The 13,531-nt window shown below is 42.7% G+C and overlaps 1 protein-coding gene across 1 annotated transcript in view; it reads left to right on the top strand.

Moving 5' to 3' along the window:
- rbms1b (RNA binding motif, single stranded interacting protein 1b) overlaps positions 1–13,531 on the top strand; it is a 179,402-nt gene that overhangs the window by 154,645 nt on the left and 11,226 nt on the right. The window contains 4 exon segments of the mRNA XM_084311557.1: positions 2,444–2,493; positions 3,475–3,562; positions 5,616–5,666; positions 11,573–11,683. Coding sequence (XP_084167683.1) covers positions 2,444–2,493; positions 3,475–3,562; positions 5,616–5,666; positions 11,573–11,683 — 300 coding nt within the window.

Genomic DNA, 13,531 nt, shown 5'->3' with positions numbered 1-13,531 from the left:
ACACGTATCACATAGAGAGGATTTACTCTGGTCCTCAAGGTGTTCAGGACATAGACACGTATCACATAGAGAGGAGTCACTCTGGTCCTCAAGGTGTTCAGGACATAGACACGTATCACATAGAGAGGAGTCACTCTGGTCCTCAAGGTGTTCAGGACATAGACACGTATCACATAGAGAGGACTTACTCTGGTCCTCAAGGTGTTCAGGACATAGACACGTATCACATAGAGAGGAGTCACTCTGGTCCTCAAGGTGTTCAGGACATAGACACGTATCACATAGAGAGGACTTACTCTGGTCCTCAAGGTGTTCAGGACATAGACACGTATCACATAGAGAGGACTTACTCTGGTCCTCAAGGTGTTCAGGACATAGACACGTATCACATAGAGAGTAGTACAAAAGACCTGCATGACGGCCTCTCCCACACAGTCGCTGGCAGTCTGCGGTGACCGGGACACACATTGTGTATATTTAACGCAGGAAGCACTGTTGCTATGTTATTGTATCCGTTTAGTCAAATGATTTGCGGCCCGTCTGATATCGTAGCGGGTCTCTGCTAATAAAGGGCTGTATATCTGTATGGCCCCCGTAAATGTACAAACCCACCCACCCCCTCCTAATGTACAGTTTCCTCCCCCTCATATGTATTATATTTTCTGTTAGGATAACAGTACTGTATATTTGCATATCTTGTATGTCACAAATGTAACAGTACTGTATACCTGTATGTCATGTATATCAGAAATGTCAAGATATATATCTGTATGTTGCGTATGTCATTAACACATTGACAGCACATTGACCCCCTTCATTGCCAGGTCTTTATTCAATGGATATAGTTTTAGACTGGGACATTTGCAAGTGCTTAAAATATATCTTATATTATATCTATGGGTCTAATAACGTTGAGTCTCAGTGAGTTGCTTCCAGTCAACATGCCCGAGACAGATTGTTTTTTCATCCCTACATTTCCGTTTTATACCGTTTTGAATATGGTTTGGGTGCTTTTCAGTAATTCCAGGAAAAAGACGAGAAAAAGGCATTTTACTGTAATCCAGTCATCACGTTGTAATCTTTCGGCTGATTATCTAATCATCCTGAAATCAACGCTAGATTATCATTATTATGTCTCCTCGTGCATACATGAAATGACCGTCGTAGCAGGGCGCTCGTCCCCCCCCACCCCACCGCAGCCAATGGTAAACAGCCATACATGGTCCACACAGATAGCTGTGATCGCGGTAGAAATAAATATCAGATCAACGATCAAGATATAATGTTCTTACCTTGTATCTGATGTAATGCAAAAGAGATAATCCAAATATCTGATCGCAATTCCAAATAATGCTCGTGGAGGTCCGTACCACACTACCGACCGTTTCACAATGACGGGCGGGCGGAGTTACTGTTCGATGCCATCGTTGTATAGAACTGGCTTGTCTGAGTATTTAAACCGCGCCCTAAAACCTAAAACACACCAGCCCATTTTCTATAAGATGCAATAGCTCCGCCTGGCAGTAGAGGGCGGTGTTGACCGTCTGCCAGCTCAGACAGGGTCTGAAGGCTATACCAGAGGCTGCAGCTATGAATTATGAATAGATATAGCGAATAAACTAAATAACAATCCCAAAAACTAGTAAACTCGTTTCTGGCGCTGAACGCATGGTGGGCAATAACGAGTAAACTCGTTCTTGGCGCAGAAGCAGTTAATGTCATTATGAATTGAAAATGGGGGACCCTGACGTAAACAAGACGAAAGTCTTTCTCTGGTCTGCATCCCCTTAACAATTGTGTGTATTGAGCCGTACTGTATTTTTTTTATCCACTTTTTCTCCTTCTTTTTCTGTTTTTTTCCCATCCCAATTTAGTCATGCCAATTCCCCCCTCCCCTGTCTTGATCGTTGCTCGCATGTGCCCCCCACTGGTCGGTCGTAGGGAGGGTTGAAGAATCTATCGCATGTCCCCTCCGATACATGCAGAGTCAGCCAGCCACTTCTTCTCACCTGCCAGCGCGGACTCTCATTGGCGAGGTGTAACGTGTGGGAGGCTCACACTACCCTCGACATCTCCTGTCCTTGCTGTGCAGGCGCCCTGACCGACCTGTAGGAGTCGCTGTTTACAATGACCAGATTACCACCCATCGACTCCCCTCCCGCTGACTCTGCCAATTGAGTCAGTATGACGGCCGGCCCAAGCCGGAGGCAACGCTGACAGCCGGATTCGATACCGGTGTCTCATGCGTTGGTGACGAGCGCTTAGACCGCTGCGCCACCCAGCCGCCTGAGCCGTACTGTATTGTACCCATTCTGCAATCTGTTAATAAAGTTTTCAATCAATCAATCAATCAATCAGTGACGTGTTTACCCTGAGGAGCCTCAGGGTATCTGTACGGGGGTTTCTCGACTTGTCTCACTTCAGCTCTGTTGTTCTCCCCCAGACTGGGATGACACTCACGTACGACCCCACAGCAGCTGCTATGCAAAATGGGTAAGAATCAGCGAGATAAGGTTGTAGTGATCCCTTTTTTTTTTTTGCAACACGCCAACATTATGGGAACCGCTGCTTACCGTCTTCTCCAGAGTCCGACAAAAGGAGATAGATACCGGTCTCCTCTCTATGCGTTGGGTAGAAAGCTAGGTGTTTGGCCAACAGCTAGGCTAGCCGATCCGTATCCGCTTCCATTCATTTGTGCTAAACTAGGCTAGCTTGCAGCCGGATAGCTTTCTACTGAACGCACAGAGAGGAAACTGGTATCTATCTCATTGTCTCACTGTGAAGAGGAAGGTAAGTGCATTTCACATAGTGTTGGCGTGTTCCTTTAACCATATAATTGTGAGGTATATTAATAGATACTATTGATAAGTTTGACTTGTGGATGTAAATACATTTTCTTTTCATTTGCTTTGTTAACCCGCTGTAAGTCAGCTGTAAATCAGAATATACAGCAAATACAATTAAAAACTGATATTTACTTGTTTACAACTAAAGAATGACAGCATGTTGTCTAGTGTTAGTCCTTGTATCAAGAGCTCAGTCAGTCAACTAGAGAATGACAGCATGTTGTCTAGTGTTAGTCCTTATATCAAGAGCTCAGTCAGTCAACTAGAGAATGACAGCATGTTGTCTAGTGTTATTCCTTGTATCTAGAGCTCAGTCAGTCAACTACTAGAGAATGACAGCATGTTTTCTAGTGTTAGTCCTTATATCAAGAGCTCAGTCAGTCAACTAGAGAATGACAGCATGTTGTCTAGTGTTATTCCTTGTATCTAGAGCTCAGTCAGTCAACTAGAGAATGACAGCATGTTGTCTAGTTTTAGTCCTTGTATCTAGAACTCAGTCAGTCAACTAGAGAATGACAACATGTGTTGATCCTTTTGTGCCTTGTTTTTCTGGTGGGGGAGGGGCTACCCATTTGTTCCAGAGTGGGGTACGGATCAGGCCTTTAAATCTCTCTCTTTCTCTCTACAGATTCTATCCATCTCCATACAGTATTGCCAACAGGATGATCGCCCAAACGGCCATGTCCCCTTATATCTCTCCTGTCTCGACATACCAGGTTTGATCATTATTATCATTATTATCATTATTATTATTAATAATAATAAAGTCCCAGAGGACTGTATGTACTCTATGTACAGTACTTTCCGTTGTACTGTACCTGTGCTGTATAATGACAATACATTTTAATCTAATCTAATCTCATTTATTGGGAGACCATTCGTTTTTTATGTTTGTGTTCATGAAAATTCCAATCTCTATTGATTTTCCCATAGGGAGGCGTTTTGATTATTGATAAGAGAATCAGTGAAAGCTTTCATGAAATGAGACATTTTCCAACAGTATGAACAGATGCTATGGATAAGATGTTTGCAACACCATGCAACAGTGGAAGTGCTCTTAACCCTTTCACTACCACACTACAAATGGTTAACCCTTCCACTACCACACTACGAAGGTTAACCCTTTCACTACCACACTACAGAAGGTTAATCCTTTCACTACCACACTACAGACGGTTAACCCTTTCACTACCACACTACAGAAGGTTAACCCTGTCACTACCACACTACAGACGGTTAACCCGTTCACTACCACACTACATGTGGTTAACCCTTTCACCACCATACTACAAAGGGTTAACCTTTGTAGTGTGGTAGTGAAAAGTAGTGTGGTAGTGAAAAGTTAACCTTCTGTAGTATGGTAGTGAAAGGGTTAAGACAGCGTTGAACTCTACGTCATTTAAGAGCGTCTCTGCAGTCGCATTGTTTTGCAAAACGTTCTGCTTCTCTGTTTTATCCGTAGCACATGTGCTAAGCACGTGCTTATGCTGTTGCTTCAAATTAACAACAGACCTACAACATTACCCAGGATCCTCTGGGGTACTGGATGTGGTGAAGAAATTATTTAGAAATTATTTAAAATAATGTTACAAAAATAAATGTTCAGCCCATAGCCGCCATTAGAAATGATTGAAAAGTGGAACCAGCTGTCCGTTAATGGAAATGTTGTAATAATGTCTTTTATATCAAATCGTTGCCTTAAAGGTAGAATATGTAATGCGGTCAAACAGCGGCCTCTAGGCAAAAGAGCCCTGCTTGGTATTTGTTTACATGTTCTGTTGTTTCTGACTGTCGTGTGGGTTGGATTTCAGTGGATACAGGGGGGAGGGGTCAGTGGATACAGGGGGAGGGGTCAGTGGATACAGGGGGAGGGGTCAGTGGATACAGGGGGAGGGGTCAGTGGATACAGGGGGGAGGGGTCAGTGGATACAGGGGGAGGGGTCAGTGGATACAGGGGGGAGGGGTCAGTGGATACAGAGGGGAGGGGTCAGTGGATACAGGGGGAGGGGTCAGTGGATACAGGGGAGAGGGGTCAGTGGATACAGGGGGAGGGGTCAGTGGATACAGGGGGAGGGGTCAGTGGATACAGGGGGAGGGGTCAGTGGATACAGGGGGGAGGGGATACAGGGGGGAGGGGTCAGTGGATAAAGGGGGAGGGGTCAGTGGATACAGGGGGAGGGGTCAGTGGATATAGGGGGGAGGGGTCAGTGGATAAAGGGGGAGGGGTCAGTGGATACAGGGGGAGGGGTCAGTGGATATAGGGGGGAGGGGTCAGTGGATACAGGGGGAGGGGTCAGTGGATATAGGGGGGAGGGGTCAGTGGTTACAGGGGTGAGGGGTCGCTACTGCTGGCCTCACCTCAGTCTCTGCCAAGAGAGAGAGCTGGAGAAAGTACAATAAGTTACTAAACTCCAATCCACACATCAGACCAAAAGATGTAAACAAAGCACAATACCAAGCGGGGGGGGGCATTACATATTCTACAGTGTGTGTGTGTGTGTGTGTGTGTGTGTGTGTGTGTGTGTGTGTGTGTGTGTGTGTGTGTGTGTGTGTGTGTGTGTGTGTGTGTGTGTGTGTGTGTGTGTGTGTGTGTGTGTGTGTGTGTGTGTGTGTGTGTGTGTGTGTGTGTGTGTGTGTGTGTGTGTGTGTGTGTGTGTGTGTGTGTTTGCGTGCTTGTGCTGCGTGCCGGCGACGGTAGCATGTGAGCTCCAGAAATAGCCTGTGTCCTGTCAGTGTGTTTACGGCCCCTGTCTGTGTGTGTTGCTCCAGGTGCAGAACCCCTCCTGGGTGACTCACCAGCCGTACATCATGCAGCACCCAGTAAGTGAAAGCCCCCCCCATCCCCCCACCCCCGCCATCCAATCCCATGAAATAAAAATAGATGTTTATGTTCTTTTATCACATAATGTCTCACATTGTAGGTTTTCTTATTGGTATTTTAGAGTTTGTCATTTCAAACGATAATACAAAATGTTGTTTAGTAATCCAGCACACAGGGGCGTAGCTATACTCATTTAGCGTCCAGTGAAATGCTTTCTAGAATGACCTTTACAGCACATTGTGACTAAGGCAGCCTCTCTTAACTAAATTGAACAAATGTTCAGTGTTAGCTTGCTAGCTAACGTTACTAATGTTGCGTAACGATGCTAACGTACGTTGCTAACATTAGCTTGCTAGCTAATGGGATATTCAGCACTATTGGCTGTTGTAAACACCAATCAATATCCACGACAACTCCCTCCATAGCTTCCTGTTTTGACTGGAGATGCATAAATATGTGGAATCAATAGCGTTCTGCTAGCCGTTTCACAAGGTGCAGTATATACACAAGGTGCAGTGTAGTATACACAAGGTGCAGTATACACAAGGTGTAGTATGCACAAGGTGCAGTATACACAAGGTGTAGTATACACAAGGTGCAGTATACACAAGGTGTAGTATACACAAGGTGTAGTATACACAAGGTGCAGTATACACAAGGTGTAGTATGCACAAGGTGCAGTATACACAAGGTGTAGTATGCACAAGGTGCAGTATACACAAGGTGTAGTATACACAAGGTGCAGTATACACAAGGTGTAGTATGCACAAGGTGCAGTATACACAAGGTGTAGTATGCACAAGGTGCAGTATACACAAGGTGTAGTATGCACAAGGTGCAGTATACACAAGGTGCAGTATACACAAGGTATCCTAACCTAGTGACCTTGATGAGTAAGCAGTGATCAGTAGATGGTGACTGATATGTTCAGTATTCAGGGTGTTAATTGTTCATCCCGGGAGGAATGTGAGTAGAAAGGCAGATGCCTCATATAGTGTTTCAATCGCTGAGTTAGTCATGACGGATAGTTCTGAGCTGAGCAATAGGCCTATAACTATTCTGCCCTGTATGCCTGTGGGATGTAGGGTTGGTTTCAACATTGGGGGACACTTTAAGCGGGACACTTTAAGCGGGGGGGTCTAGGGGTCCTTCCCTAGGAACCACTTCACTTCCTGCATTCTGGTGAACTCTTCTGCACCAATTTGTGCCTTTTCTGCATCAATTTATGGTGGAATTCCTTTATTTATGTATGGGAAAGACAACATTCAGTTACCTGCTGACACAAATATAATGGAATATAATGCAGTAAGGCTCTCAGGCATTCTGTATCGCTTTCAGGTATTTATATATATTAAATAAAGATACTTTATTCTATAGTTACAGGCAAGAAGAATATATAAATGTTTTGACCCCCTTTTTCTTTTTACCTCTTTTGGGGAGATAAGATAAGATATTCCTTTATTGATCCCCTTGGGGAAATTCAGGCAGGTTGTCTTTCATATTAGCTATATTTTTCGAGGGGGCTATATTTTCTTACTTCTTCTCAATATTGAGGGGGACGTGTCCCCTGCAACCCCCCCTGAACCTACGCCTATGTCTGTCTGTAAAGGAGCCAAGTCAGATGAGAAGGTGTCTCAGTGTCCGTCAGTCAGATGAGAAGGTGTCTCAGTGTCCCTCAGTCAGATGAGAAGGTGTCTCAGTGTCCGTCAGTCAGATGAGAAGGTGTCTCAGTGTCCGTCAGTCAGATGAGAAGGTGTCTCAGTGTCCCTCAGTCAGATGAGAAGGTGTCTCAGTGTCCCTCAGTCAGATGAGAAGGTGTCTCAGTGTCCGTCAGTCAGATGAGAAGGTGTCTCAGTGTCCCTCAGTCAGATGAGAAGGTGTCTCAGTGTCCCTCAGTCAGATGAGAAGGTGTCTCAGTGTCCCTCAGTCAGATGAGAAGGTGTCTCAGTGTCCCTCAGTCAGATGAGAAGGTGTCTCAGTGTCCCTCAGTCAGATGAGAAGGTGTCTCGGTGTCCCTCAGTCAGATGAGAAGGTGTCTCAGTGTCCCTCAGTCAGATGAGAAGGTGTCTCAGTGTCCCTCAGTCAGATGAGAAGGTGTCTCAGTGTCCCTCAGTCAAATCAAATCAAATGTATTTGTAAGGCCCGACAACACATGTTAATGTCCCCATGGGCCGTACACGTCTTCTTTAAACAAGTCAAGAAGAAACATCACAATAAGTCAAGAACAAAACAAGAACACCATAAGGTCCAAAAAATTCTAAATAAATGCAAAATAAATAAATGCAACACTCCCAGACATACCCAATGCGAAGGTAAGGAAAAACTCACTAAAACCTAGCAATAGGAAAAAATGCACCACAGGCAATGTGGAGGAGAGAAACCTTAGAAGGGCCATTCAAGGGGGGGATCTCCCTTCTTAGATGTCGGTGATAGTAGTGTTGCAGTAAAACAGGCGAACAGTTAGTAAGCATGCACTCATGTGTGTAATGAAACACAGATGAGTGCATGCGATAGCAACTGAACATTTTGAAAAATTAAAGATAGAGCTGATAGCGATAGCAACTAGGGATGTCCCGATCCGATCACGTGATCGGGATCGGGGGCCGATCACGTGATTTTCAGAAGATCGGGATTTTTTTTTTATTCAACATGACCATGTTCACGTCTTAAACTCATACTGAGGCCTTAGTTTTGGTTTTAAATTGCATATCATCATTCATTTATTTATTGTCACACAGAGCAGAAAACAAATGTATTTCCTTTGATTTAATTATACATCCGCATTTCATTGTATACTTGTATGCTGTGACAAATAAAACTCTTGACTTGAAAAATACATCAAATGATTTATGTCAAGGATGAGGGACATCCACTAGTTGCAGAACTTGCAGTCACCTGATTTTTACAGACGATGGCGCCATTGCTCTCATGAAGCAGCAGGTTGGAGGCGGAGTTTTTAGATTACTCCGGTTGCAATGCCTCGCTTGAATGAAGTTAACTTTTCACCTGGATAACGTCAACATTCAGGGTGAATGTAATGTGAGAAATTGGGATGGGAGAAATATTTTTTTATCGGTAGATACTCAAAATCACATGATCGGGATCGGATCGGGAGCAACATTTTTTTATCGGGACATCCCTAATAGCAACTGAACATTTTGAAAGATTAAAGATAGAGTTGATAGCGGATCTATTTGAGGCACAGGGGCGGCGCAAAGAGGGTCGCGTCCTCCCGGTGTTAATCACGTCCAGCACTCCGGTCATCACTATGAGACAGCCGGAGACAGGGGGGCACGCAGAGAGGGTCGCATCCTCCCGGTCTTCACCACGGGACGTCCAACACTCCGGTCATCACTCCGGGACAGCCACTCACAGGGAGACGGGACAGGCGTTAGACAGCTTGCGTGATTGTGATGGGCGGACATAGCAATAGATACAAGTGGTAAGCATATATGTGAATAGAATAGATATATGAAGTAAGCAGATGAGAAGGTGTCTCAGTCAGTGTCCCTCAGTCAAATGAGAAGGTGTCTCAGTGTCCCTCAGGCCAACCAGGTCCTATAGGAAAGGAGATCTATCACACTATTCTCATAGTGTCTTTCTCTATGATGGGAATATAGGATGATCCTCCCGTCTGTCTGCAACCCAATCTCACAATCAGGATCAGGTTTATATTCGAAGTACATTTACACATGCAAGGAATTAGGTCTGGTACTCATACAAGAAAGACAAAAAGAAAGGATAATATTTTATTAAATGTCATAAAAAAAATTAAAGGTATTATCTGTAATGCTGTAACAGCAACCTCTAGGCAAAAGAGCATGCTTGGTAATTGCACTTTGTTTACCTTTTTTGTTTTGGTTTGACATTTAGTAACTACTCTTGATGGAGCCTGAGGTGTGGCCAGCAGTAGAGACCGTTCCCCTGTACCCAGTGAAATACAACCCAAAACTGTAAACAAAGCACAATACCGCATTGTCATCTTTTTGCCTAGAGGTTGCTGTTTGATGACATTACAGATTCTACCTTTAAATATTAAACAAGTAGAAGTATATGTGAGGAGGCGTTGGAGGCATAGACCTGGGCCCTATTCCCCGTACCTGGTTCAACTAAGTCGATCAAAAGTCCCATTATCCAGATTCAATTAACCCGATGTTTGAATCCAGGCTTTCCCTGTTCCTCGAACGCTGATTCACTCTCGTTAATTCGAACCAGACTTGATACTCAGGATAAGTGCGTCGATCGCAGAAATCCTGATTTTCTAACGGCATTGATTGATTGATTGATTGAAAACTTTATTAACAGCTTGCAGAATGGGTACAATACAGTACGGCTCAATAGCCTCGCCAACAAGTTAAATGCATATCTATAGGCTAATGTTAAGTCCCTCATTACCCCAATCAATTAGATTATATTTCTTTAAATGTGCCTGCTGGCAGTAGGCTTAATGGAATGAATAATCAAATGAGATCTTGCTAGCGAAAATAATTCGTTAAACTCGTTCAGAATAAGTAGACAAAAACAAGCCCAAAGAGTATCTAATTGATACGAATTAATAGATACTTATGAGGATATCTGTACTGTATGTGCTTAGGTATCATGTACTATAAATACATGGTTCCCAAAGTTTTCAAGGCTCGACCCCCGAAATAACTGTCAGAGAGGCTTGGAGGGAGGCTATACAGTTTCACTATTAATCAGGTTTTAATCTGTTTCGGACATCATCCATACATGCATTGAATTGATTAACCTTTGGTTTATACCAGTGACACCAGTCATGTTAATCACCTTCTTGTTCATCATCAGATAACACTAACAGTGCTTGAACAGATAAATGCATTTTCTCAAATGCATTCATCAAAAGGTCAAAGACTTGCAATTGCTCATACATTTTCTCAAGTCACGCCCATGTCATCAAATCAAACAGCGCATCTCCTCAAACATTTTAATCCCAGTTACAATATCACAATAACGTGTGAGTGACAGTGACAATTCAACAATCCACATATTCAGATTTGTCGTAATTCATATCCACAATCCACGCATGAAGACGCTTCAATTTATGCTTGAATGAAACAAAATCCAGGCGCTCCGTTAAACATCCACAGCGGAGAATATGAAAGGAATCAGAGCCAAACGAGCGATAGGTTTCATTCATTAAAAACATCCCAGCGGGATTCACATTTGCAATGCTCCCCGACGTTATTAAAATAACCACATAATGTGTATATCGCACCTCGCGAGCGCCGTATATATAACGTAAATTATTTAGGACAAAGTAAATTTAGTATCAGCATTATAGGTCTATTATATTACATTTCAAAAGCCCCCTCTAGAAAAACTAAGCACAAAAACATAATTCAGAATGGTGGGCGTGGCCATGCAGGTTATCGAGCTAACTGAACTAAACCCTGCGCTGGAGCAGGTTCAAACTTTCTGATCTGTTGTCATAGTGATTTAGACAATCGACCGTCGGGGAACGGAAAGGTCTGGCTTAAGTCAAGTTCTCCTGAAAATTATCCGGCTAACTCAGTTAGCCAGGTACGAGGAACAGGCCTGTTCGCTGTATACAAACCTGCCTACAAAAGTAGAGGGGGCTCTATGGAGAAACCATGACACTCCCCTCACTAAAAGTATAATGGAGCTCTATGGAGAAACCATGACACTCCCATGACTAAAAGTTGTTTAAAACTAAAACGGCTGGATGTCATTTAGCCAAATCAGCATGGCTGTGAATGTGAGTCATATACAGAATATGTACAGGAGTACAAGAGTTAAATATAGTATATACTATAGTACTACTATAGTATATATTATAGTATATATAGAATATGTCTATATCTCTCTCACCCTCTTGCTCTCTCTCACCCTCTCACCCTCTTGCTCTCTCACTCTCGTGTCCCAGGGAGCGGTGCTATCGCCCTCTATGGAGCACTCTCTGTCCCTGCAGCCTGGGTCCATGATGGGACCCCTCGCCCAGCAGATGGGTCACCTGTCTCTGGGCAGCGCAGGAACGGTGAGGCAAACTAACTACATGTTTAGATGAGTGCAGGAATGTGAGATGAGCTGACATGAGATGAAAGGAGAGATGTACATTAATATTATTATTATTATTTACATTCAAAATCCCACATAAGTACATTCAATATCAAATACTACTATACTTTTACTTACGTTTCAAGAGTAAAAGTATGTGACATGATGTTTGTGTATTCCAGTACTTGGGAGCATTCAATCCTCGAACCATTGACCTCTAAAGGTTAAAGTGGTATATGGTCCAGTTATGCTGCTCTGATTAAAGGTTATGTTAAAGTGGTATGTGGTCCAGTTATGCTGCTCTGATCAAAGGTGATGTTAAAGTGGTACTGTATGTGGTCCAGTTATGCTGCTCTGATTAAAGGTTATTGTAGTATCTTAGCTTAGTCCCATTCAGGCAACAGACACCAACTAGTAGTGTTATAAAAAAGTTGAGATCCAAGGCAGCTCTACAAGTTTTAAAACGCCAGATGATTTCCTCAACAAAAAAAATCCAAATTTTTATTTTTATTTAAATTTTTTGCAGTCAGGCCACTGAACTTAGAAGCAGACCAGGACAGTGTTTCTAGTTGCAGCAGCGCAATAGTTAGATAACCTAGGTGGGGAACAACCAGGAGATCACTGCAACTCACACAAGTTGGAGAACTATCTCTCTCTCTCTCTCTCTCTCTTGCTCTCACACACACACACAAAAGGAGCCGCATGTGATTGGTGGAGGCGGGACCCTTACAAAAAACTGTTGTTGCTAATCATTGACACATGCTAGCCTGTAATAATCCCCCCCAGAAAAATCTACTTTGCATTTGATATATTGCAAATATATGCCATCACACACACTGGCATTTAAAGGGTTAGAATTATACAATTAATATGTGGTGTTATGATCAGGGCTGAAGTTGAATAAAAGATTGTATTATTTTCAATCTGACAATACAAAAAAACTGAAAAGCCATCAAAATCAGTCTTGTTGCTAATCATACATATGCTAGCCTGTTTTTTAACAATAATTTGTGATGCCATCACAAACACTGGCATTTAAAGGGTACAAATAAACAAAATGCCTGCACCATAATGCAGGAAATGAAGTCTTTGTAACAAGAAATGTCCTGGTGGGGGACCCCCAGACCCCCTGCTTAAAAAGTGGCCTGACTGGGGCTATATTTTGCACTATATTTCCTGGCCTGAATGATTTCCCCAGTCCGGCCCTGGTTAAAAGCCTCCAATGCTTATTAGTGTGTGTGCGTTTGAACGTGTGCATGTTTCAACCATACATTTCCATTTATTAAAAGAAATTAAAAAAATTTATTAATAATTTTTTTTACCTCCTATAATAGTGGGGGTCGCGGCTCTATACAATAATACTAAATATATATAAAATAAAAATGCTCTTACATTGTTATTTTTGATATTTTCTCTATTATTTTTGGTATTTTTGATATTTTCTCTATTATTCTATTCTATGTTTGATTTGACTCATTTCCGTTATGTTGATACAATATTTTGAGTGTGTATGTATTAATTTTTTATTTTATATATATTTAGTATTATTGTATATTTCTTCCACGTTGACATAGCCTACCATTAAGTAGATTTTATTCTTTACTGACCCTTTTCTAACTATGTCAAGTCCATATGTCCATATCCTCTTTTTGACCAACTAGTAGTGTGTTCACATTTATGAATAACCTTCAGCGTTACAGGCAAGGCACACACAACACGGCAGCTGGTATCATTTATAGTGAGAGGGTCGACGGACTTAGCCTAGAGTCCCCCTCTAGGTGAAGTCATGTCATTACATCTATAACAGTTATGTTAAAGTGGTATGTGG

This window comes from Notolepis coatsorum, assembly GCF_963971535.1.
Source record: "Notolepis coatsorum genome assembly, chromosome: 3".
In the NCBI taxonomy this organism is placed as follows: Eukaryota; Metazoa; Chordata; class Actinopteri; order Aulopiformes; family Paralepididae; genus Notolepis; species Notolepis coatsorum.
Note: the sequence above shows the minus strand (reverse complement) of the source record. Positions and strands in the feature narration are given on the sequence as shown.